This window comes from Lynx rufus, unplaced genomic scaffold, assembly GCF_022079265.1.
Source record: "Lynx rufus isolate CCGP_SWC_20201006 ecotype Redwood Valley unplaced genomic scaffold, mLynRuf1.p SCAF_5, whole genome shotgun sequence".
NCBI classification, from domain to species: Eukaryota; Metazoa; Chordata; class Mammalia; order Carnivora; family Felidae; genus Lynx; species Lynx rufus.
In genome coordinates, this window is record NW_025814867.1 from 154,604,759 (window position 1) to 154,630,421 (window position 25,663).

The 25,663-nt window shown below is 53.7% G+C and overlaps 1 protein-coding gene across 2 annotated transcripts in view; it reads left to right on the plus strand.

Moving 5' to 3' along the window:
* Positions 1 to 25,663, plus strand: part of BACE2 (beta-secretase 2) — a 92,826-nt gene that overhangs the window by 43,105 nt on the left and 24,058 nt on the right. Inside the window, exons 3-8 of one of the 2 annotated variants that reach the window (XM_047099796.1) lie at positions 7,812 to 8,028; positions 11,906 to 12,034; positions 13,417 to 13,551; positions 14,900 to 15,001; positions 19,782 to 19,931; positions 24,940 to 25,108. In XM_047099796.1, coding sequence (XP_046955752.1) covers positions 7,812 to 8,028; positions 11,906 to 12,034; positions 13,417 to 13,551; positions 14,900 to 15,001; positions 19,782 to 19,931; positions 24,940 to 25,108 — 902 coding nt within the window. The other variant, XM_047099797.1, reaches the window with a different exon arrangement.

Below are 25,663 nucleotides of genomic sequence, written 5' to 3' on the forward strand. Positions count from 1 at the left end.
GGCTCTGGGCTGATGGCTCAGAGCCTGGAGCCTGTTTCTGATTCTGTGTCTCCCTCTCTCTCTGCCCCTCCCCTGTTCATGCTCTGTCTCTCTCTGTCCCAAAAATAAATAAACGTTGAAAAAAAAAAATTTAAAAAAAAAAAAAAAAAAAAAAAAAAAAATGGAAAGTGCAAATGCGTATTAAAAATACGTAAAAAAATGTATCTGGGTGGCATAGCAACCTTAGCCCTCCGTCTTCTTCACACTGCAGGCTGTAGTCGCGACACGTACCTGGTGTCCCCACACCTGCCCTGTGCTCAGAACACGCATGTGCAGCACACTCCCTATGCTCTGAACCTCGTATTCGAGGCTCAGCTGTGTCTTTAGTGGCTTTCCTCCCCTGGGGTAGTTCTGGTTTTCATCACGGATCTGCAGACACGAGAGACCGTAGGAGAAAGTTCAGCAGCGTAAAGCCAACATTTGAGAGATGTGTGTACTCGCATTAGATTCCAGGATGCAATTTTTTTTTTTTTCAACGTTTATTTATTTTTGGGACAGAGAGAGACAGAGCATGAACGGGGGAGGGGCAGAGAGAGAGGGAGACACAGAATCGGAAACAGGTTCCAGGCTCTGAGCCATCAGCCTGACGCGGGGCTCGAACTCATGGACTGCGAGATCGTGACCTGGCTGAAGTCGGACGCTTAACCGACTGCGCCACCCAGGCGCCCCCCAGGATGCAATTTTTAAAAAAAAGGTTTTTTTTAATGTTTATTTATTTTTGAAAGAGAGAGAGAGAGTACGAGCAGGGGAGGGGCAGAGAGGGAGACACAGAATCCGAAGCAGGCTCCAGGCTCCGAGCTGTCAGCACAGAGCCCGACGCGGGGCTCGAACCCACGGACCGTGAGATCATGACCCGAGCTGAAATCAAGAGTCCGACGCTCAACCCACTGAGCCACCCAGGCGCCCCTCAAGTGTGCAGATTTAACCCTGTGGATGAGTGTTCCCTTCCCAGTGGGTAGACGGTAGGGCTTGGGCAAGCGCCCACAGCCAGGGGTCAAAAGGCCAAAAGAGCACTTTGCAAGCCAGTCCCTTCTGCCGCGCAGATGCGGTTATTGAAACCGGGGTAGGTCGCAGGCAACGTTGCAAATACGGTGTACGGTATTTACCCGACCGTAGCCTGCGGGGGTCTTTTCTCGTTTACCTTTCGCTTTGTTCACGGTTTGGCCGGACGGTGGTCCCGTCGCAGGCTTCGGGAGGACACGTCTTTCTAACCTCGCCGCTGACCTTGCCGGCCGGGCTTGTGGTCAGGCGGCAGATGTTTCTGTTTCTCATATTTAGGTGTTGAGCCTCGTGTAAGGTGAAACTCGTGAGAACGTCTGTAGCTCCCCCTATGGCTAAGCCTTCCCTCCCGCTAACTAGCCCAGGAGGGCTGAGGGCTCTCTACCAGCTTTTGGGGCCCTCAAGGGTCTCCTGGGCTGTCCACACGTGGACGAGCAGAGATAACAGAACCTACCAGCGGGCGGGGGACGCCCCTGGCTCTGTCGCCCAGACCTGAGCCCACCTTCTTGGTTCACAGGTGATGCTGAAAAGTTCTCAGTACCCAGGAGACATCACCCACATTTTGGGCCTCTGGCCGGCCTTTTAAGAGGGCTGTTCCGTGAAGCATCACATTTCTGAGTTTGGGGCCGGTTCTGCTCAGTCAGTGGTGTCCCTACTAACAGCGGGCATCTGCAGGTTAAGCACTCGCTCAGATTTACGCCAACGTTCTTTTCTCTCCCTTCCTCTGTGCCCCCCACCCCCCGCCCCGCCATGTTTCTCCCAGGCTTCTATTTGACGCAGATTTAATATTGCAAAGATAGGAGCATTTTCTGTGTAAATTATGTATTACTAATTTGCCTGTTGCTTTGAGCTGACTTTACAGTTGGCCTACGGTATGCTTTCCCCCATTGTATTTGATGGATGCCAAGAGAACGTTCTCCCTTCCCTCCTTAGTTTCTGACAAAGGGTTCTTTTCTGAGATGTAGCTGCCCGCTCTATGATGTTTCTGTGTTTGCCTGTCCCTCTGATCTCCCTCAGTTATAATAAGGTTCCTGGTTGGGTTTGTCAGCCTCTGATTCAAGTCCCCCAGTCTTTGGATATTCAGGTTTAATGCTTCCTGAAACATTTCCCAGTAATTGGAGCTTTGGCTTGGGGTTCTTTGACAAGAGTTCTTTGATTTATGGAATGAGCCGTCAGACTACCATTAATCATTTGTGTAGCTTTTTCCCATCAGAAGCCCTCCTTTCATGGTGGCAAACGTTCCGATGAATTTCTACATGGCAAAAAGAAGATTGTGTATTTCTTTAGATGTACTTCTTTTTTAGCCAATAAAATAGCCTCCGGCCAATTGGCTTGATTAAAGAGCCAACATACTCATTCCCCTGACCTTCTACTAATCTCTTCTGGAAATTAAACATCTTTCCATTAAAATGTCTCCTCCTCCCATACTCCATGCGGGGTGAAGCCCCCAGGGAAGTCGTGGCAAAGGAGCAGTCGATGCCTGTCGGTAGAATTAGGATGTTAGGGGACTACCGGTGGCCAACTGAAGGAGGCTGAGCTGGACCCCTGATGCCCCCAAGAAATGCCTCATGTCTCCGTGTGCGACGATGCGGACATTTGATGATTTAGATCATTTCTCAAGCCCACCCATTGTTTGCCTGTCCCAGACGGGACTGTTGGAGCCCATAAGCTTTGGCCACTGTTGAGGGTGTTGACGAGTCTCCAGGATAGACAGGCTAGCTGAGCAGCCCCAAGGGCCATCAATGGCCCCACCCACTCTGGTCTGGTCACTCCCAGAGCGAGCAGAGAAGGGAAGGGAGTATCTGGTCACTTGGGCCAGCCCAGCAACCCCAAAGGTAGGTTCCAAACCCCCAAACAGGCAGAAGAGCCCCTGGCTGCATTCTTCCGGAGGTTCCACGCTCCCGGGGTGCGGTGGTTTAAGAGAACCAGATCAGACCTCAGGACCCCACTCTTCAATTCTGCCCTTACACCTTCTCTTTTTACGTCCTCTGAAAGCAACAGGGGGTTTCTTTCAAAACACTACAATGTTCTGTGGCTCTTTTCTCCTCTGCTCGTTGATTTCACTTTCCACTCCTGTGTTCGGGCAACACTCAGAGGCAGAATGCCTCCTGAACTGGGTTCCAAGTGGGTTTTTTTTTTAATGTTTGTTTATTTTTGACAGAGAGAGGGGGGCAGAGCGTGAGTGGGGGAGGAGCAGAGAGAGAGGGAGACCCAGAATCCGAAGCAGGCTCCGGGCTCTGAGCTGTCAGCGCAGAGCCTGATGCGGGGCTCGAACTCAGGAGTTGTGAGATCACGACCTGAGCTGAAGTCGGTCGCTCAACCAGCTGAGCCACCCAGGCGCCCCCGGTTCCAAGTGGGTTTTATTGCCGTGAGCAGACGTTTTCCTGGCTGCCTGCATCCTTGATCGATTGGGGTTTCTGAGCGCCCAGAATGGACGCCACGGGAGGAGCCAATGTGGGGTTCTCTCTCAGTGTCACTAATTAGTGAGCGGAGCCCTTGAGAGCCACAGCATTTTAGTGCCAACGAGTAGGATGTTAGAGCATGAAGGCAGAGGAAGACTTTTCTTTTTTAATTCAGTCCTGGAAACTATGTGTCCATAACCCTCAGAGTTGCTTACCATTCATCCCTGAGGTGTTTGCCCTTTGAGGTTCGTTTCGGGGAGCTCAGACAGCATGCATTTACTTTTTTCTCGCGTTGTCCACAGCTGTGCTTTCTACAGGGGTGACTGCTAGCCGCATGTGGCTGTTGAAAATACGTAACGTTAGGTGAAATCAGTTTACCCCTTCAGTCACCCTGCAATCGTATTTTACCGCTCAGTGGCCCCTACGGCTACCATGTTGGACAGCACCGATTTGTATTATTTCCATCACTGCGGCCAGTTCTGTTGGACCGCATCTCTCTAGGACGCAGGAGAACTCTGCCTTTAGACACCAAGCCCCCTCCGCCGCTCCTGACCACCTTAACCAAGCCGTCCGACAGACTAACCCCCTTTCCGAGGGATGGCTGGACTTCCAAATGAGACCGTTTTGGGAATTCAGTAAGAGTAACTCTGTAGGAGCGTTTTCAGGGAACAAAAATTCTTACCTCTTCTAATAGTAGTTCCTAGATTGAATAAAGATAGCAAGTGATTAGATAATTATTATAATGGCAGCTATTTTCGTTGCGTACCTGCTGTGTCCCAGGGACTTTGTTCTAAACGCTTTCCAGTATTAACTCTTGTTCCTCAAACTTAAACCACCGCACGAGGTGTGGTGCTGTGTTGTCGCCTTTCAGCCAGAGGCACAGAGAGGTTAAGCAACCTGGCCCGTATCACACAGCTAATAAGCGGTTGAACGCAGTCAGCGTGACATCACCTGCCTCTCAGCTCTGCGGGTGGCACTGGAATATCCAGAATGCCTCCCCCACGAGGGGAGTAGCGAGCTGGTCAGGATAGTGTAGAAAACACGCCAAATACATGTAAGAGGCTGGCTCAGACTCCGACGATATTAGCAAATTCTAATGAGTGTTCTATACTCTGGGCACAGTAGAAATAAAACAACTTCTCAAAAGACAGTTGTGGTACTTCAGGTGGTTTTGGGGAGATAACTGATCATTTAACATTTATTAAGGCAGACTTTTTATTTTATTTCTAAATTTTTATTTATTTATTTATTTATTTTTAATTTTTTTTTTTTCAACGTTTATTTATTTTTGGGACAGAGAGAGACAGAGCATGAACAGGGGAGGGGCAGAGAGAGAGGGAGACACAGAATCGGAAACAGGCTCCAGGCTCTGAGCCATCAGCCCAGAGCCTGACGCGGGGCTCGAACTCCCGGACCGCAAGATCGTGACCTGGCTGAAGTCGGACGCTTAACCGACTGTGCCACCCAGGCGCCCCTTTTTATTTATTTTGAGAGAGAGAGAGCGTGAGCAGCATAAGAGCAGAGAGAGAAGAGAGGGAGGAAGAGAATCCCAAGCAGGTTCTGCCCTGACAGTGCGGAGAGCCCGACTCGGGGCTCGATCTCATGAACCCGCGAGATCTTGACCTGAGCCGAAGTCAGACGCTTCACTGAGCCACCCAGGCGCCCGAGATAATTAATCTTTTAGATCGGAAGTTGGCAAACCAGGACCCGCAGGCTACGACCCAACCTGCTGTGTGTTTCTGTTCATAAAACGTTATTAGAATACAACAGCGTGCCTTGTTTATGTACTGTCTGTGGCCTCCGTCCTCATTAGATTTGCATAGCTGGGGAGTTGGAACAGATCACATGACCCACCAAAGGTAAAGCACTTGCTTTCTAGCCCTTTCCAGAAACAGTGTGCTGACCCTGGACTGGATCCTAGGTAGCCGCTCTCGTTAGCAGTGGTGGATTTGCGGACTCGAGGAATGACCCGAGATTGTCAGCAGGGCCCGAATAATTCAGTGGTTTCGTTGCGGGTCACCGTCGCTGCGTGCAGCCCCTGCTACACATCAGGCACACCTGAATTAGCGCTGGCGGTAAACTGGGCGTTACAGCAACCCTCGGGTGCCCGCGTCTCAGCGACCTGACTGCCTTACACGTGCGACTTCTGATGGGTCCCCTAGTTCTCCGCGTGCGTGGGCCCCTCCACCCTCACTCTTCTGTGTTCTCCCTTGTCAGGAGACAGGTGCACACGAGGTGGTCACTTAATGCTGCCGCCCCTTAGAGATCATGGCAGAGCGATCTAAGAGGGCAAATATCAAAAGCAGCCATTCTGTACAGTTTGTATCCCATTACGAAGTGAACGGAGATCAAATTTCCCCAAAAATCTTCTGCCCGTTTGTAAAGTTTATTATTTGAGAGAGAGAGGGCACTCCCACGCATGCCAGCAGGGGAGGGGCAGAGAGAGAGGGAGAGGGAATCCCAAGCAGGCTCCACACTGTCAGCACGGAGCCCGACGCGGGGCTCAAACCTGCGAAGTGCGAGATCGTGACCTGAGCAGAAGTCCAGAGTCAGATGCTTAACTGACTGAGCCACCCAGGTGCCCCGTGTCTGCCAGACATTTTAAATTTTTTTTTTTTCAACGTTTATTTATTTTTGGGACAGAGAGAGACAGAGCATGAACGGGGGAGGGGCAGAGAGAGAGGGAGACACAGAATCGGAAACAGGCTCCAGGCTCTGAGCCATCAGCCCAGAGCCTGACGCGGGGCTCGAACTCACGGACCGTGAGATCGTGACCTGGCTGAAGTCGGACGCCTAACCGACTGCGCCACCCAGGCGCCCCAGCTGCCAGACATTTTAAAAATAACTCTTTTTTGTTTCTGATTGTGGAAGTTAAGTATGCAGAAATTGTAGATGGGCCTAAAAAACGAGGGGAGTCTCCCCTACAAACCCCACCACCCAAGGGAGCCACCGACATTTTTCTTGTCCCTTATTCCTGTGTCGTTGAAAATGACTTAGTCTGTTTCGGTTTTATGTAATGTTCCATCATAGAGATATAGTATGGTTTGCTAAACTGTTTCCTTTTTACTGGGCGCTTAGGTTGTTTCCAACCATTTGCTATTACAGATAAAACATAATGGCTGTCTTTGTACCTGAATCTCCACCTGCAGCATGGGCGTTTCCTTAGGATCAAATTCTCAGAAGCGCGATTACCGAATTAAAAACTGTCGAATATATTTAAAGCTTAAGAGATGTGCGCACCACACCCCACCCCACCCCCCCCACCCAAAAGAGGTCATATCATCTCCGATTTAACTTCCTTCCTGACCTCAGGCAAGACTGCATTAGTCCATGTAATCCTACAACAAGGACTGAGCGTTCAGTGATAAATCAGCGAAATAAAAACCACAGGCAAATGGGGGCACTTTCCACTGATCTGTTTGGTGATTTGACACTTCTCTGAGGAAGTGGACAGTTTGCCTGGGGTGAGTGTGGTGTGAATGCTCAGTACTTGCCTGGAGACATTCTTTGGGTCCTTTGCTGTACATCAGCAGAGTTTTTAAACTCAGCTGGGTAAGAGAATTACCTTACAGGTTGGGACACCACAGGGCCTTGACACCTGCTGTCCTCCCTCCCGAATGTCCTTCCTGTGTGGCTCATTGTCTTTGTGCATGTCTCACACACATGTGGTTGCTTTGCAGACGCCTGGGTCACCTCCAGGTCACCTCTGGAGAGTCCTTAACACTCTTTGTCACCACTTGGAATTTTGTGTATTCGTTTGTTTACTGTCGGTCTCCCCAAGGGCAGGATCCTCCTCTGCCCTGACCATCGTCTGAATCCCTTCATGTTTTGGTATCGCCCATATTTTGGTAGGAGTATAATGAGCTTTGGAGCCTTGGGGACAACCTGGAGAAGGAGTCTGTGACATCAGGAGGAAGGCCGCGGAGGTGGAGGGCATCACTGGGTATTTTCACACTGATTGTACATGTGAATCTGAACCCCGGGCCACTGCCCGCGGCCCCTCCCTGTGTCACAGAGAAGCCACTGCAGGGCCCCTGTGAAGCCAGAGGGCCAGGCGGGTGCCCAGGTTTGATTTCTGCCTTCAAAGGCTCATCCAGTTAAGTAAAGCCCCTGACCTACTGGCTTCACAGGGGCAGATGTCGACCCTGGTACCTCCCTCACACATGGCACGGAACCACTGCCACCCAAACGTTAGCGATCGTGTCTTGTGGGAAATGCCACTTCGTCGGCAGGGCCACCGTTAGTCCTGAAGAGTTGACCGTCAGAGCCCCCCCCGGCGCTTAGCACAGCGGTCTCCGCCACGGGGACCGGCCGCCGTGTCAGCACGCGGGTTCACAGACGAACACGATGCCTTCCCTCGTGTTCCGCCAGGTCCAGCACGTACCGCTCCAAGGGCTTTGACGTCACTGTGAAGTACACGCAAGGGAGCTGGACAGGCTTCGTGGGGGAGGACGTGGTCACCATCCCGAAAGGCTTCAATGGTTCATTTCTTGTCAACATTGCCACCATCTTCGAATCCGAGAACTTCTTTCTGCCCGGCGTCAAATGGAACGGGATTCTGGGACTCGCGTATGCTGCCCTGGCCAAGGTAAGGCCGGCGTGGACCTGGGTGAGTCAGAGGTGGGACGCGTCTGGGGCCAGTGCTCGGACGGGTGGCGGGTGGGTCCGGGCCGCGGGGCACAGGCGGTCCGTGAGACTCCCGTGGCGGAAGCAGACCGTGGTCACACAGCGCATCGTGTTTCTGGGCATCTGTGAAGCTTAAGGTAAACGGTGCAGTCCTTCGAACTTTCCTGCCAAGATACACCCAAAGCGTTACTTTCCCTCATTTGTCTTAGTTCTGCCTGTTTTACTTCTGCCGTGTAAAAATGTTAACAGAACCTGAATCACTTGAATTATGGTGGTGAGGGGTTTTTCTTCGGGTAGGGTCAAAAGAAAACACATTTTTTTTTTTAACGTTTATTTACTTTTGAGACAGAGAGAGACAGAGCATGAACGGGGGAGGGGCAGAGAGAGAGGGAGGCACAGAATCGGAAACAGGCTCCAGGCTCTGAGCCGTCAGCCCAGAGCCCGACGCGGGGCTCGAACTCCCGGACCGCGAGATCGTGACCTGGCTGAAGTCGGACGCTCAACCGACTGCGCCACCCAGGCGCCCCGAAAAGACATTTATTAAACTCCCACCTTCGCGTGGAGACACGGAGCCTGCAGGAGGTCCTGAACCTCAGCCGGGAGGCTCCCCACCACGGAGGAGAGCGTCGTGCTTTCTTGCTGTGGCTGCAGACACCCCTGCGGAGCCCCCCCCCCCCCCCGGAGCCCGAGTGGGGCCTGAACGCACGTCCTAGGGACCGCCAGCCAGTGGCCCAGGAGGCGCGGGGGGAAAGCGCGGAACCCTCGCTCTCTTCAGCATCAGAACCTGCACAAAATGGGAAGGACAGAATTGAATGTTCTCCAAACATTTGGACTCAGGCTGGCCCAAAGGAAGGGACGTTGGTGTGCAGGAGCGTGGGGGGGCGGGCTTGCTCACAGGCCCGGGGATTTCCACCAGGAAGGGAGCCAGAGGCCAGCAGATTAGGAGCCAGGGTGTGCCCGGGGCTCGGGCTGTGCACACCTGAGCAAAGCGGGAGGTCACCCCACCTAGTCTGCAGTGGGTGAGTGGGCACCGCACCTTGCCCTGCTCATTGTGCGGTGCCAGGCTCGGAGCCAGAGCAGAGTGTGAAACCACAAGGCGCACGCATGTGGGACCTACCCGCCCAGTAACGGCAGAGCCCCCCGCGGTCCGTGAGGGCCCAGGAGGGGAGGCCTGTTTTCTCTCCCTGCAAGGACGTTTATTCCAGCCCAAGCCCACTAGTAAACGGTGCAGGGGGGGCCAGGCGGGGAGGGGGCAGCAGGGAGGGGTCGGGGGAGGTTCCCAACCCTGTGGCTTCTCAAGGAGAGACCGTCCGTGAGGCCCATCACAGGATGTTGGTTCCCTTGAATCTCGAGACCTTCCCATGAGGCCAACTTTGGAAGGCCGTGTTCTCCCATTTTATGGCTGTGCAGACTGAGGGTCAGAGAAGCTTACCTTCCTTGCCCAGAGCCCGTCTGCAGACCCTGGGGGGGTTCTGGAGCCCCCTTTTTCTCTCAGCACTGTGTGGCGAGCTTAATGGGAAATCTGCAGACTCTTGACCTACATTCCTTTTTGTTAAGTTTATTTTTATTTATTTTGAGAGGTAGAGAGGAGGGGGAGGAGCAGCGAGAGAGAGAGAGAGAGAGAGAGAGAGAGAGAGAGAGGATCCCAAGCAGGCTCCCAGCTGTCAGCACAGAGCCCCACGCGGGGCCCGATCCTGTGAACCACGACGAGATCAAGAGTCCTACACACAACCGACTGAGCCACCCAGGCGCCCCAATCACCTACCTTCCTAAATACGATTTCCCTGACAGCGTGACCAGGGACAAACCATTCCCTGTTTACCTGACATTGACCGCGAAAGGTGTGTGCCCGGTTGGTGTCATGGCGGGTCATTTGGAGGGTGATAGAATGGAGCTGAATTTCCCGGAATTGATAATGTTGATAATAAACTTCCTGGGAAGTAATGACTCCGGGGTCCCTTTGGGTGTCCGGACTTCCCACGTGACCTTTTTGTGCGTGAAATTCCGAGATTACCAGCGATGGGGTCCCGTCCCAGCCTGGGGGAGACAGTCGCGGGATGGGTGGGACGAGGCGCGTGGCGGGAGACCCGTGCCAGGCGGCGCAGTCTGGATTGGGGTCTGGAAGAGACTGGCCGAGCCACTCAGCGGCCACCACAGCGTGTGGTGTCTCGGTTCCCCCTACACGTCTCCTGAATCCGGTTCTCTTGGTTGATCCTGGCACCTGTATGTTTTTAAACCTCAAGAGGGATCCTGAGGCGCCGTCCTTCTGAAAAGTGACTCGACAGAGTAACAGTGGATCCCTTGCCGGGCACCAGGCACTATTCCAAGCCCTTTGTGCGTATGGACCCATTTGAGTCCCACGACAGCTCTAGGAGGCTATTATTTTCCCATTTTCCAGATAAAGAAACAAAGGAACAAGTCACACGGCTGGCAAGGGACGGAGCCAGAATTTAGTTCCAGGCAGCGTTTATTTACTTCGCTGCCTCCCGTGCGGGTGACCGGAGGCACAGCGGCCTGGGTCAGCACCACACCCGGCCTCCTGCAGGAGGGGACTTTGTCTCTCCAACATCGACCCAGATGCCAAGTCCTCTGCCCACCTCGCGTACAGAGATTGTGCCGACTCCTGGAAGAGAGTTGCAGAAGCAGGACTAGGAGGCCAGAGACAACAGAGTTAAATACGTGGGAAGACTTCTCTTTGCCAGTGGGCTCTTCTCCTACTCCCTCCAGAATTTCAGTTTTAATTCTTACAGGCAGCAAATAGTTCTGACGGTGACCGTCGGGGGTCAGAATGTGCCAGTGGCACCTGTGCCACCACAGGCGAGTTTCCGTCAAGAACCAACAACTCCGAGGGGCGCCTGGGTGACTCGGTCGGTTGGGCGCCTGCCTCTTGGTTTCGGCTCAGGTCATGATCTCACGGTTTGTGGGTTCAAGCCCCACGTCGGGCTCTGTGCTGACCCCCGCGGAGCCTGCTTGAGATTCTCCCTCTCTCTCTGCCCTTCCCCAGCTTGCGCTCTCTCTCTCTCTCTCTCTCTCTCAAAAGAAATAAACTTAAAAAACTAACAACTCCAAGTGATTGGTATCTCCCAGTTGTCAAAAATCTGCCCGGAGGTCCCTGACCTGCCCTGAGACCACCAGGGGGAGGCCCACCCCCAGCTCAGAGCTGCTCGCACACCGTGCCTCTTCCTCCGAGTCCTGGAGACTTGGGGGTGCCCAAGTGACTGCCAGCGCCACGGGAAGGGAGGCACGGGCCGCTTGGGCCCAGCAGGGAATAGGGGCTTTTCAACCTGAGGATCCCAGGACTGTCCCTTCCCTGCTGCTTTCCTGCTCCCCGGCGTTCAGTGGGTGCTGTGATCAGAGATGTCTCGCGGCGCGCCAGACGACCGTGGCTGAAAGGAGTGAGTGACGTTTTCTGAAGCCACAAGGCCGCACCTGGAGACCGCTCTCTTGTTACTCTGAGATGGCCATGATTAGAGTTCACCACCCATCTCGGCGACCTACTTCCACGTCTCACCCCTGCCTCCCGGAAAGTCGTGGTGACAAGTGAGACGGCGTCGTGGTTGCTCTACAAATACCCTCTTCTTTTTGCGTGCCATCCCCGCGCAGGGGCCTCGCTAATCTACCGTATCGCTCCAATTTTAGAAATACTGTCTTATTTTTACAACAGAGCCGCTCCAGCGGGGAAAATGCCGCCTGGTGGGAAGTCTGTTGTAGGTTTTTCTGAATTACTGCAGCTTGTTTGTTGTTTAGCCATGAGACAAATTAGGAAAACAGTTGGTACGTCACGCGTGGTGTCTGCTTTGGGTCACTCATCTGTGCCGTCGCCGTTTTCCCTCCTACAGCCGTCAAGTTCCCTGGAGACATTCTTTGATTCTCTGGTGGCACAAGCAAGAATCCCCAACGTCTTCTCCATGCAGATGTGTGGGGCGGGACTGCCCGTCGCTGGATCCGGTACCAACGGAGGTAGTCTTGTGGGTATCTTTTAGTCTTAAAGGGGGGGAAAAAATCACAAATCAATCGGGCAGTTTTTTCTGTTTCGTTGACACCGTGATAGGAATAGTAGACGTGGGCGCATGCAGAAGTCCTGTGGAATTTTGATAACTTTGTTCTAGAACCTTTAGAAAATGGATACAATTGGGAATTATTTTTATCTTTCCTAATTACCTTGCCATCCAAAAGCTGATGATTGTCATTGCTTCCCCCAAATCCATTAAAGCTTCTTAAAAAATTTTTTTTCTTTGAAGGGTAACAGTTTTTGGCGGGTTGGGGAGGGGCAGGTGAGGAACCATAGGGGGTGCGGTGAGCGGGCTTTTCTCTGCCTTGGGGAAGCAGAGGGAAATGCTGGTGATGTCATCAGTGCGGTGGGGAGACAGGCACACCTGTATATCCTTTGTCTCTCCGTGCGCACACGTTCGCACACAGCGGAAAGCTTTCTATTAGATCAAAGCCATCAGCGCTGTGGATATGCTGTGGCCTGGGCGTCCCCTCAATGAGCCCTGCACCCTGATGTCTAAAGCAGGAGGTGACAGGGACGAAGTACAAGAAGGGCACCTCGGGGCACGTGCCCACAACCCCTCTAATTGAAGCAAGCCCAGTTGCTTTCGTTTGCTAACAGTACACACAATCTTTTTTTTTTTTTAACGTTTATTCATTTTTTGATAGAGACAGAGCGTGAGTGGAGGAAGGGCAGAGAGAGAGGGAGACACAGAATCCGAAGCAGGCTCCAGGCTCCGAGCTGTCAGCACAGAGCCTGACGTGGGGCTCGAACTCATGGGCCGTGAGATCATGACCTGAGCTGAAGTCGGACACCCAACCGACTGAGTCACCCAGGCGCCCCGAGTACACATGATCTTAATACCTTATGTACCCCCTTTTCTGGACAGAGGGCAGCCTAGGATTCACGGGGCGATGTTTTATAGTTTGACAGCATGCAGTTTTGGGTAGGGAAGCTCTTTTGTTCTGCTTTCCACGCACAATTGCAAGACAGTAAGTCTAAGTCCTCTGAGGAACTAAATTCCCGTCAATCAACGCAGTTAACTATTTCGCTTCATGTGTTTGGAGGAAGCGAAGTCTCGAGACCATAAGGCTAAATTGTATGTACTTCCTTTACATAATGGAAACCCCCAGAGCATCTCGATTAGACTAGGGTATGATATTGTTGGACCTTTGGATACATGGCCCCCAAACGTTCCCTGTTTAATTTTCAAGCATATCTATCTGTTTTGTAACATCACAATAATGTGAAGGTACTGATCCCAGTGAGGATTCACCTTCTGATCGCATGCTTTCTCTGTGTAACGTGTTGCTATGCCTACGTATTTTTTCTTACCCCCGTAAATATTTTTCTTCTCAGGTCCTGGGTGGAATTGAACCAAGTTTGTACAAAGGAGACATCTGGTATACCCCTATTAAGGAGGAGTGGTATTACCAGATAGAAATTCTGAAATTGGAAATTGGAGGCCAGAGCCTTAATCTGGACTGCAGAGAGGTATTTGCACCGTGATCTCTTTGTGTCTACCCTTGTGTGGCTGGGTCGCTTAAATACTACCGCTGGGACCCGAATAGAAAAATAGAAGGTCTGTTACATTACAAGATAAATCATAGATTCATTACATTAAAAGTTACAGGGCCTTTTTGTATGATCATGAACTCCTCCTTCCAGAAAATTTGTTTCCTTCCAGTCACTTGGCTTCGCAGGGGAAAATTAGCATAAAATGGTGTGTGCGGAGGACTGTCCCAAGGGCCACGTCTTTCACTGTTCGTCTGGGCCTGATGGTGACTGGACTGTGTTGAAGAGAATGGAATGAGCAGGTTTCGTCAGTGCGACGGGGGGGCGAGGGGGGGGGCTAGAAATAAGCAAAATGAAACTCAGATCATCAGCTTAATCCTCCATTCGCCACTCCCCCCCACCCTCCCCAGCGCTCAGCTGTCACTCGAGGGGGCGCACCTCGCCTGTCCTCGCGGGAGGCACACACGTGTAGAGCTGGGGCACCAAGTCACGTATGAGCCGTATTCACACCCTGTCTGCGTTTGGCTCCTTTGTGGCCACGATGGCATTATGAGGAGGACAACGTGACGAGGTCAGCCTGGTTTGTAGAATGTTGAGGATGAAAAATACAAAACCAAACGAGCTTTCAGGATGGTTTATAAAAACCACAGCATTTCATTAAATCCCCACCTGCCATCGCTTCCTTACGGTCCGTGCCTTCTGCCACCAGTTCCCAAACGCACACCCGTCAGAGCTCGATAAAGCGGTGCTCCCTTGCACTTCGATAGGCCCCAAAGCCGGGTTTGTCGTCAGAGACCCTTATCTGCCGTTAAAGAATCCGGCGGTAGAACCAAATGGGAGGGCCTACAATAAAATACAGATTCCACGTGTGGCTGTGCTTCCGTCAAATGCAGGTAGCGGGTGTCTGTTAAATAAAGACTCTCTGTCCTTCTCTTTCTCCATTTGTGGGATAACACTTGACTTTGTATGATTTGTATACGTGGTAATGAACATGTCGCGCCCGTCTGGAAAGACAAGTGGGTCTTTGCCCTCGGGGGCTCCTCCAAGGACATTTGAGCGCCCCCAAATGGGGGAATTTCTGCATGGAGAGAGCCGTGGACGGCGGTCACGTCACTTCCTTTTCCTGGCCTCAGTTTCCTTATCCGGGAAGTGAGCATTTGGGCTGGTGTCCAAGTTCCAAGAATAGGAAAGGAATTTAGCCACCAGTGAGGGACCGCGGCTGCCTGAATGCGTATGTAGCAATGACAGCAATAGTAGGCTGCAGCCACGCATCGATTATGGAGTTTCATGTCTGTGCCTTTTCCCCGCCAACTCTCCTCTGTTCTAGTACAATGCAGACAAAGCCATCGTGGATAGCGGCACCACACTTCTGCGCCTGCCCCAGAAGGTGTTTGATGCGGTTGTTGAAGCCGTGGCCCGCACGTCTCTGGTGAGTCCTCGGGGCGCTGATAAATCTCGGGGACCACCAGGTCATGACCACGTGCTGAGGGGTACTGCTTTGTACTCCAATAGTCGTCATCCGAGGATTTTGAGGGGTTGGGTTTTTTTTTTTTTAAACTATGACTTATTAAGTTCACAGTCTTACTCTTAACCAGCAAAGAATTTCTTCACTTTAACCTCAGAGGACTTGGATTTGAAGGTGCAGTGCTGTTTAGTGTTTCAAATAATAGTGTAGTGGGTGTAGGACTTTTTTTTTTAATCTAAGAAAAAAAAAATCCACTTGGTAATACTCTATATTAAAGTACATGGTAGACCAAGGATATATTTGCAGCTTGTAAAACAAAACAAATAAACCAAAAATTGTACTCTTTTTTTTTTTTTTTTTTTTTTTGGCCTTCATCCAAGCTGTGCTGGAATTTTAATTCCTTACTTCTGTAAAAGAATGTGATTCACAGAAGACGAAGGTCAATCAAAATCAAGCCCGCGTAATCATGATTAAAACCACGGCCAAGGGCGGCATGCATTTTGGAGAACTGGCTGACGGGTGTTCCAGCATGGCTCCAACTTTCCAGTTGGTTCGGGGCAACGGGATGGACCAAAGGCATTGACTGGGGAAGGGCACAGCTTCAGGGGTCTGAAGCGCTTGAACGTAGCTAGGTGCCCGGGGTGGGATTCGGGCCCTCGGAGTCTCCATGCCCTCGTCGCCGGGCTGTCGTGAGGGCCGAGGTAGAAAGCCCCCACACGGTGATGCTCGGGGAGGGGAAGCCTCTGTTTCATGTTCAAACCACGGTGCCGCTGCTACTCCTTGTTCGGACGCGTGCCATACGTTTTCCTCAGCTTCTTGGGTGTTTTCGTAAGCCTCTGTCTGCACAGGGCCACGCTTGCAGGGTCACCAAAAGCGCGCGTCTCCCACCCAGAGTCTTTCTCCTGGTACGAATGCCGGCCCGACCGTCCCACTGCTCCACTGGCCAGATTCGAAGAACCAGTGACCGGAACATGCGTAGCAGCTGCTTTGTGACAGCTTCTCGCAGAAGCGTGGGGAGGAGCACGGGGCTTTTGGTTGTCCTGAACCAGACTTCAAGAGTCTGAGACTATCATGGGAAGAGCGGCAGGTGATCCGAGAGGACGAAGAGGGGCCGTGAAACAGACGTAGGGCCGAGGCCCTTTTTGAGCTTGAGAGGATTTCCAGGCAGCAGCGGTCAAAAGCCAGAGTAAAGCTCCTCTCTTGTCTCGTATCTGCTGAATCAGAAAAAAGTGGCAAGTAAAGTTTTTAGTGCCCTAAATTCAGAACGCTGGCTGAAAATCAGACCATGCTTAAAATAAGGAGCCATATGCTGATTTTCTTCAGTAGTGAAAATGTCCTCAGCAGACCTGACATGAGCCTCTTCAGACGGAGTATTCTGGGCCGTAAATGTGTTCGGGCTTATCCTGCAGAAATGCTCGATGCGTGTGTACGTGTGACCCCAGCCAGCCTGTGGCCAGCCCCGGCCTGTGCGGGGCCCACGACCCCAGCCCCTGTGTGAGCCCCGCGGGGAGAGAGCGGGCCACGCCTGCCAGGCGCTGGGACCCCAGACGGCGTCACAGCCCCCGTTCGGCGGCGACGGACTTTGTGAGAAAAGCAGGAGGTAGAAGGAATGAGATTACAGAACGTGTTTGCCTTGTCTAAAATTACCCTGTGACCTCAGAGCCTGTGTCAGGGAGGGGAGGACCCGGGCAGGCTCTCTGTCTTGGGCCGAGAAAGTCCAGGGAGGGCAGACGGGGTCCCTGGGTCAGTGCACGTGGACTACAGATGGCCAGTGTTCTCGCCTGTCGTGGCGTAGGGTTTCTTTCCAGTTAAGGGGATGGCTGACTTCTTTTTTTTTTTTTTAAGTTTATTCATTTTTGAGAGAGAGAGAGTGCGCAACAAATGGGGGAGGGGCAGAGAGAGAGAAGCCCAAGCAGGCTCCACACCATCGGCGCGGAGCCCGACACGGGGCCTGAACCCACAAACTGCGAGATCATGACCTCAGCTGAAGTCGGACGCTTACCCGACTGAGTCACCCAAGCGCCCCGGGAAATGGCCGGCTTTGGGGAGTTAGACGCGGTGCAGATGTTGGGCTCGTGGCCTGGATTGTTGAGCTGGGATTTTAGGAATGCGTGGTTTACAGGTCTGTAATTTGAGAGGAGCCTCATGGGGAGTTCTGTGTATGGCAGAGACCTGGGCTCCCCGTCCCCCTAGGTGAAGTGCCCTGTGTTCTGCCCAGCGCTTCCCCATCTGTAAAATCCAGAAGCGGGACGATACCTGCTTGTGGGTGACTTCTGACCCCAAACTCTGTGATCTGAGGGTCAAAACTGTCCCCCGAGGACACGTAGCTTAGCCTTCCGGGAGGCCCTTGGACTCACAGACACCTCTTTGGAGGTAGATGGTCCCCCATCCGATTCAGAGCTATACCCCTTAGGTGAGTTACTGGGCACCCCCCTGGGCCTGCCCTCCGTCTGCACATCGGTGTCGCTCCCAGCACTGATGTGGGGCCCCCTTCCCCGGGTGCAGGCCCGGCCGCCCTTGTCTTAGCGCGTCCCTGGGTCCAGCAGATGACAGCCCCACCCTTCTCAGCTCCTGTGGCAGGGGATTCTGCCCTCTGATACACAGTTCACCTCGACTTAACTTTTATAAAAGGTGAAAATATATTAACGCCAACATTAGAAATTTTACAGATCAGTCACTAAGTTTCATGCTGGATGTTCCGTGGGAGGACGAAAAACTTTGGGGCATTTTCTCCCCACTGTGTGGCCCAGGACGGGGTGGAGGGGGGCTTGCACCTGCCGGGTGTGGTCCTGTAGTACATGGCACTCAGGGTTTGTGCGGCAACACCCAGTTTTCTCAGTTCTTGCCCCGATTGGCCTGCACACCATCCCTGCTTACCTGTCTTACCTCCTCTCTGCTTCCATAACACCCTCCTCCTGGACTTCTGGTCCCTGCACCCTCTTCGTGGGGTCTCCTTTGCCAGCCTGATCCAGGGTGGGTCCTAGGCCCTTCCCTTCTCCCTGTGTTCTCTCCGAGGGATTCCATCTACGCCACATCACCACCCATCGGTGACTCTAGCCAGGCCCGCCCCCTGGAGTTGAGACTCAAGAACCAGCGGCCTGTGCAGATCCCACTTGGACACCTTACTGGCTTGCCACAAAGCTCAGATCTCTCTTAATGGTCTCTGGTGAAGATGCCAGGGCACTATCATTTCCTCTGTCTCCCCTCTGTTCCTTCCGATCCGCCCCACCAGCCTCCACTGCTGACCTCGGTTTTACCCATTGAGGCAGCTTCTCTGCCCGTCCTCCCTCAGACACATCTCGTGCTGGCCCCCCACCCCCGCCCTTAGCTCAGCTCAGCTTCTTGGAGATGCTCTCTCCCCCCTGTCTCCCCAGTGACAGGCACCTGTTACTCCAAGTGGGTGCTCTCCTAGCTGAGCCCCCTCCCATGCCCTCGTGGCCCCGCCCCCTCCCGTGTCCTGGCCCCGCCCCCTCCCTTGCCCTCCTGGCTCCGCCCCCTCCCATGCCCTCCTAGCTCCGCCCCCTCCCTTGCCCTCCTGGCTCCGCCCCCTCCCATGCCCTCCTAGCTCCGCCTCCTCCCTTGCCCTCCCGGCCCCGCCCCCTCCCATGCCCTCCTGCCTTTGCTCCATCACAGTCCCAGCTGTGCCCCCTGTCCCAGGCTCTCCTAGATCTGTTCCTGTCACATACACTCCTAGAGCTCTTCCTGTCGCACACTTCTCTCGTTCTGACCTGAGCTGGGCCCTCGCCCTGCCGGCCGTTTTCGAAGAGGCACACCCGGCACGGTTCTTCCCTCTTTGAGCTGGCAGGTGCGGGTAGATGTCCTCCGGAACCTACACTCGCCCTGGTGAGCTGATGGGAGTTGCGTTTGACTTGCGGACTCGGCAACTGGTGGGCATGTGCCGGTGGCGTTGTCCATCCAGACCAGGGCGGGAGGCCCAGGTGGACGCTGTGTGGCCTTGGCTGTTCGCTTTTCCCGCAAATGCTTCCTGAGTCTCTCCTGGGGGCCCGGTGTTAGAACTGCCAGGTGGGACAGACAGCAGGCCTCTGTCCTTAAAGGACTCAGACTGTGGTGCAGGAAACAGAAATTCGGCAGTTCCACCAACGAATGTCAAATTCTAACCACCGCAGGAAGAAAGAGCGAGGGGGAGAGCTGCTTGACGGGGTAGCAGCACGGTGGGGAGGGTTTCCTGGACAGGAGGGCGTCTGAGCTGATGTCTGGAGGAGCAGAACGATATCGCCGGAGAGCAGAGAGCCCCCCACAGGGCTGCGCACCGGGATGAGTTCCGCGCTTGGAGTTCAAAGGAGAGGCGATGCCCGAAAGGCTCGGAAGGTTCTCTCTCCTAAAGGGTCGTTGGCCACTGCTGTGACCCTGGGCGCGTTACTTCACCCGTGCTCCGGTTTCCTCGCCCATAAAGTGCTGGGGGGTGGGGTGGGGTGGGGTGATACTGTGCTGGTGGGGTTTTTTGAGAATTCAAGGAATTACTGCTGCAGAGGGCTCGGAACAGCGCCTGATACTTAGGACTCCGTGTGGACTGTAAGGACTCCGTGTGCCTGGGGGATCTTAATAGCTGGGGATTCGTCATCACCGCTCGCCTTCCAGAAGACTGCTGTCTCGGCCAGGCCGTCCCGAGGAAACGTTGTTTACCGCCACGGGCATCTGGCGAGGGGATGAGGAGAGCTGGGAGCGGTTTCCTCTTGACGCGCCAGACGAGTCATGGTTTCTCACGTGCTCTCTTTCTGTCCAGATTCCAGAATTCTCTGATGGTTTCTGGACCGGGTCCCAGCTGGCTTGCTGGACGAATTCTGAGACGCCTTGGTCTTACTTCCCTAAAATCTCCATCTACCTGAGAGACGAGAACTCCAGCCGATCGTTCCGCCTAACCATCCTGCCTCAGGTACGAACCGGCCCGTGTGCTTTTCTCCCGGATCGCGTCCCGTGCGGAAGTCAGGCCCTTGGTGCGGGACGTGCCGGTACAGATAGCACGTCTGTGTGGGGTGTCGATCGCCACGGTGATGCCGTGTGACAGGTGACCGCAAAAGCCAGCAGCCCTGTCCACGAGCGTGAGTCTGGGTGGGTTGCCTGGTCTCCTCAGGCTCGCTGGTGTGCTTGGCCGGGCCTCGCTTGGGTGGTCTAGGGTGGCCTCACTCACGAGTCTAGTGGCTCCCACCGTCCAGTGGCTGACACACGGGGGTGGCGGGGCTCGGAGAGAGAGGGGAGACAGGAGCCCCCGGAGCAGGCGCACAGCTGGCCATCACCTCCCCGGCACTGCTGCCCCTGGGGGCCCGGGCGGGGGAAGTGCTCCCACCTCCCAACGGGAGGGCTGCACAGTGCCATCGCAAGGGCCTGGCAACAAGGGAAGGTCGGGAATTGAGGACATTTTTGCAGTATCCACCAAAGCACCAGTACGTCTTTTGGTTTTTGGTGTTTTTTTTTTTTTTTTTTACTTTATTTTTAATTTTTGTAATGTTTATTATTGAGAGACAGAGAGAGACCGAGCATGAGCTTGGGAGGGGCAGAGAGAGAGGGAGACACAGAATCCGAAGCAGGCTCCGGGCTCCGAGCTGTCAGCACAGGGCCCGTCGCGGGGCTCAAACCCACGAACCGTGAGATCATGACCGGAGCCGAAGTCGGACGCTCAACCGACTGAGCCCCCCAGGCGCCCCCTCCTCTTCCTAAGCTTCTAATCGAACAGCATTTTGTGCCCTGCTCCATCTCGCTCTGGCTCTTCCTCTGGTCCCCCTTCGGGAACCTCCCAAGTGCCCCCCATGTACCCCAGCCCCCTTCTTTCTCTCCTAAAAACGTTGCCACATAATCGTCTATGTGGCCGCTCTGAGCCTGCTCTGCCTGCCGTGAGCCATCAGTGGGTCCCCGCTCCGTGCGTACTGACGTCCTCATTCCCGGTGGCTTTCTGGGCCTTGCTGGGCCCTTCCTCGCCCTCCAGCCTGCGCCCTGCTACGCCCTTGACCCACCACTCACCGGTCACCGTCCTCTAGGGCTCTGTGCGCGCTCCGATCGCTTAACCTTTGCTCCTGCCAAGCCCCTGCCTGAAATGCCCTCTCCTCCCCACTCCCTCTGCATATCCAGATTCTTCCCATCCTTCAAGATCCAACTCAGACAAACCCTCTTTTGTTGACCCTCCGCTGAGCAGAATAACCCGTTGTGAGGCTGCCCTTCAGACTCATAATGCATGTTGTTTAGTCGTCTCATCTGGCATGCGGTCGTGTCTGTAGGGTGTGTTTTACGCTGCCGCCTTTTCCATTCGACTTCTGTTTTCTTTAAAAGCACACGCACGCACCCTTAGAGTTCTCCCTCAGCTACATTAATTCCTCGAAGATAAGAACCAGGAGACTGAAGACCTTGTTCCTTCCCAGGAATGACTGGGCCGGGGAGGCTAGTGGGTAGTAACTGTTTTTTGAACAGACCGGATGAGTGTGCCTTTGTTGTGACTTGGTGAATTGGGGATAAAGGATGGGATGGGGGGTGGGGGGTAAGGCAGGAGGAGTCATTTCAGAGGAAAGAAGGAAGTGATAATATTGCCTTTTTCCTTCTCGACTGTATATGGGGGGAGGGGGGACGTGCCTTCCAGGAATGGAGGGTTGCTGGGGAAGAGCCCAGAAGCCTCGGGAGAAGGCTTCCCAGAGGATGCACGCGGCCGGAGCCCGAGGCTTCGGTTACGTTCTCAGCTCTGCCCCTGACTCACACTGTACCTTTGAGCAGATCGCCTCGCCCTTTCTCCGTCTGCCCCTTTAACTATAAAAGAAGATTCACGATACTTGCCAGAGACATTCTCACTGCATACGGTGCTGTGTTTTCTGTGTCTTTAAAATAATTGCGCGCTGTGATTGCATTTTGGGCACACCTCGAGAGGTAGGCATCATTTCCCCAGCGTGGTTCGTAACTAAAGTCGAATCCTAGCTTCAGGACAAAGGTGAGCACGTAATGGTAAATTAATGGCATGGGGTTGGCTGGCAGCATCAGGGACTCCTAAGAAACCAAGAAAACAGGCATTCGGCGGAAAATCTGTTACGTCCACAGCAGGCAGTTGGATGGGCAGTTGTGAACTGTCGCCTGCTGAGAATCTCACAAGCTCCGGGCGCCACTGACACACCCCTCAGGGTCAACGCTGGGGGTGGGGGGGGGAGCATCTCCTAATACTCCTGCCCCCCACTTCCTAACATTTAGGGCAGCCATCAGGGCTCCTTGTCCCCAAAGTTTTAGAATGGGGGGCCCCTGCCTACGACCTCCGGTGACAGCAGTACTGGAGGGCATATGCTGGCTAGTGCAGAAAAGCGTTGTGTCAGAGGCATCTCTGAAATTTTGTCCGTCTCCGGCGCTCTTTTCCAAAAGCACATGGGCTGAATCTGTTTTGGCCAGTTTTCAAAAGCGGCCCCCAACCCCAGCCCACAGGCGAATTCTGGTTTTCTTTTCCCCAGAACCCTAAAAATGTAAATAATGCCAGTCTACCCCTGATTGGTCTATGGGTGCTATTTTCGCGTGAGGCAGACAGTTTATTCTGAGATCTAGCAATCCTGCAGCTCTCCCAGCATGTTCCAGCATCTACAGTCTGGAACCTTTACTGGAAGTCGTCCGGGAGACACGCAGGAAGAGTAAAAGATCCCAGATTCAGTCTGCGTGTTTTTGTATCGGTAGCGTCTGTTACAGGACAACGTGATGATTGATTGGGTTTTATTATAGAATCATTGGGGGAGTGTGTGTGCTCGTGTTCGTGTACTTCCCTAGGGCTTGCTTACAGAACCTTAGGTGAAGGTGCTTTGACGGCAGGTAAGTGTATCTGTCCCCTGCCTTTGCCTAATTTGAGTTGATCCTGGGAAGTCGTGCTTTTCATTTGGTGCCGATGAGGCTTAGCCCCTCTCACTCAACGTAGTGCACACCTCCTGAGGTCCTCCTGTGTGCCTGTTGTACCCTAGAAGCCTAGGCACCAGGATACAGTGAGGAACAGAATGAATGGGTCCTTGTCTTGAAGGAGGGCTTGGAGACAGACAGACCAGTCGGGTAGGGTTCTAAGGGCAAGGCTGTTCCGTGGACGCAGCAGCCGCTGCAGGCGATGTCCTTGCTCGCCTCCCTGCCTTGCAGCCGCCCTCCCTCTCGCCTTCTCTGCACTGACTGGGGCAGTGATGTTCCTCTTCCTCAGGGGTCCGTTTGATCAGATACTCTCTCTGACTTCTGGTTTCCTTTCCTGCTCTCGTGTCGTCACTCCTTGTGGCTGGTGCTCTGTCCTGCCTCCTGCTGTCGGGGTGTAGCCGGGAGGCAAACCATTCCTTCCTTGGGACAGCCCCTCCCTGCTGCACCCTCTGAAAATACCCCCCCACACACACACACACTCCTTCTGGCAACAAAGCCCAGGGCTCGAGACCTTTCCCTCCAAATCTTTCCTCTGCTTTTGCCCTTTAGGGCCGGTCAGTACTCACAAGAAGGTCCTTCTTCCTACTCACGTTGTAATCTTACGCTTTATTTTCCAAATGTTTGGTATTTTGTGTTACTAAGCCACTGTATTCTCTCGGTTGCCTGCATTTGAATACTTTGCTGTTAAAAGAACAAAGGGAGCCTTCTTACTGATGCAAGGATGATTTGCTCTCTGATTGTTTTAAGTTTTGACTCATTTCCTCTGGAACTCGTGCCCCACCCCTCCGTGCCCTGCCCCCCCCCCCCAAGGACCTCAAGGGCCATGTTTGTGTTTATTGAACTTCACAGCCCCTGCGAGAAATGGCCCTCAGCTAGGACAGACCCTTCTTCCGCGAGGTGTGCTATATCTTCTCTCTGACTCTGACGGCTTCTCTCTCTTTGAGGGAATAGATCCTCCTGCTTCTGCCTTGCTGCCTCCTTGGAAGCTCTCTTTGGCAGAGGATGACAAGGACAGTGTCCTAGGCCAGTGAGGAGCCTTTGCTGTTGCTCGGGAGAGAAGATGATGCCGATGGTCCAGACTGGGCAGTAGCCATGGGGATGGGAGCGATGATTGCATTCGGATTCCATTTCAGAGGAAGGCCTGCTGTGTAGGGAAAGAGATCCTGGCCCGGTGTTGTAGGGCCTGAGTAACGGGGTGAATCACGGATTTACTGAGACAGAAGACCTTAAACAAAAGGCACATTTGGGGGAAATGTTCCCAGTTCAGTTTTTTTAATATTAGATTTGAGATGCCGATTGAGTGGCGAATGGGCAGGAAGACGTAAGAGTGTGGCTATGACAGCAGAGATCTGCCTGGAGGTCAAGATTCGGGGGTCAGCATAGAGCCCAGGGGTGTGCTTAGGGTCACGGGGCCACATGGGTCACCCAGGGGGACAGCCAGAAGGAGAGGCCAGAGCCCTGGAGTTCTCCGATGCTTGCAGTGAAGAAATTAGCGGCCAGTGAGTTGGGAGGAAGAGGAGAGAACCCTTTCTCAGAAGCCAAGCGAAGGAAGAGGTCTGAGGGGGAGACTTCGCTGGGCGACATTGCCGTGGAGGGGCCTGTCGGAGCGGTTCCCCCCGACTCCGCATTTACCTCCTGCCTCCTCCGTAGATGGGGAGCTTCAAGGGGGCAGGCACGGGGTGTCCTTCAGCCCTGTGGTGCTGGCCCTGAGGCAGTATCTAAGCCATGCCAAGTGCTCTGTCAATAACAGCTGGCTGGTTGGCCGGACGGACGGACATCACTGTGGCGCCCCCGTGAAGTTACAGGTGGAGCACGTGCCTTCGTCACTTTCAACGATGCTTATCACCACGCTTGTGCTCTCAGCTTCTGGATGGCAGGGTGATGTCCCCGCACCCCTCCCCACCCCACCCCACCGTGTATCTCCCCACAGCACCTGGGAGGCGGGGGCGGGCGTTCCGAACGCGGCGTGACCTCGACAGCTCCGCGACGCTGCCCGATTCATGCCCCTCCTTGTCTGTTTGCTCTGTCCTCTTATGTAGCTTTACATCCAGCCCATGATGGGGGCTGGCCTGAACTACGAATGTTACCGATTCGGCATTTCACCTTCCACCAACGCGCTGGTGATCGGTGCTACCGTGATGGAGGGCTTCTACGTGGTCTTTGACAGAGCTCGGAAGAGGGTGGGCTTTGCGGCAAGCCCCTGTGCAGGTAAGCGACGCGTGCGTTGGACAGAGGACCCTAACCGGAGCGCTTTATTGGAAGCGATTCTTGGTAGCGTGTCAGTTGCTACTGAATTGTTCGGTGCGGGCCTGTCGTCACTGATCGGTCTTACCAGTAAGACGTACCGTAAGATTGTGGAGAGGAGTAAGCGAGACAATCCACGTAAGACGTTTAGTCCTGTGCTTGACACATGGGAAGTGCTTGTAAATGTTAGCGTGATAGTTGTCTCTCGGGTTAAATTTAAAATGGTATCTCAAAGGGGCGCCTGGCTGGCTCAGTCAGTTGAGATTCCAACTTCGGCTCCGGTCATGATCTCACGGTTCGTGGGTTCGAGCCCCGCATCGGGCCCTGTGCTGACAGCTCGGAGCCTGGAGCCTGTTTCACATTCTGTGTCTCCCCCGCTCTCTGCCCCACCCCCACTCTCGCTCTGTCTTTCTCTCTCAAAAATAAATAAACATTAAAAAAAAGGGTATCTCACACCATAGAATAAACATACGCGGCCTTGGGGATGAATTACAGGGTTTTTGACGGTGAGATCAAAAT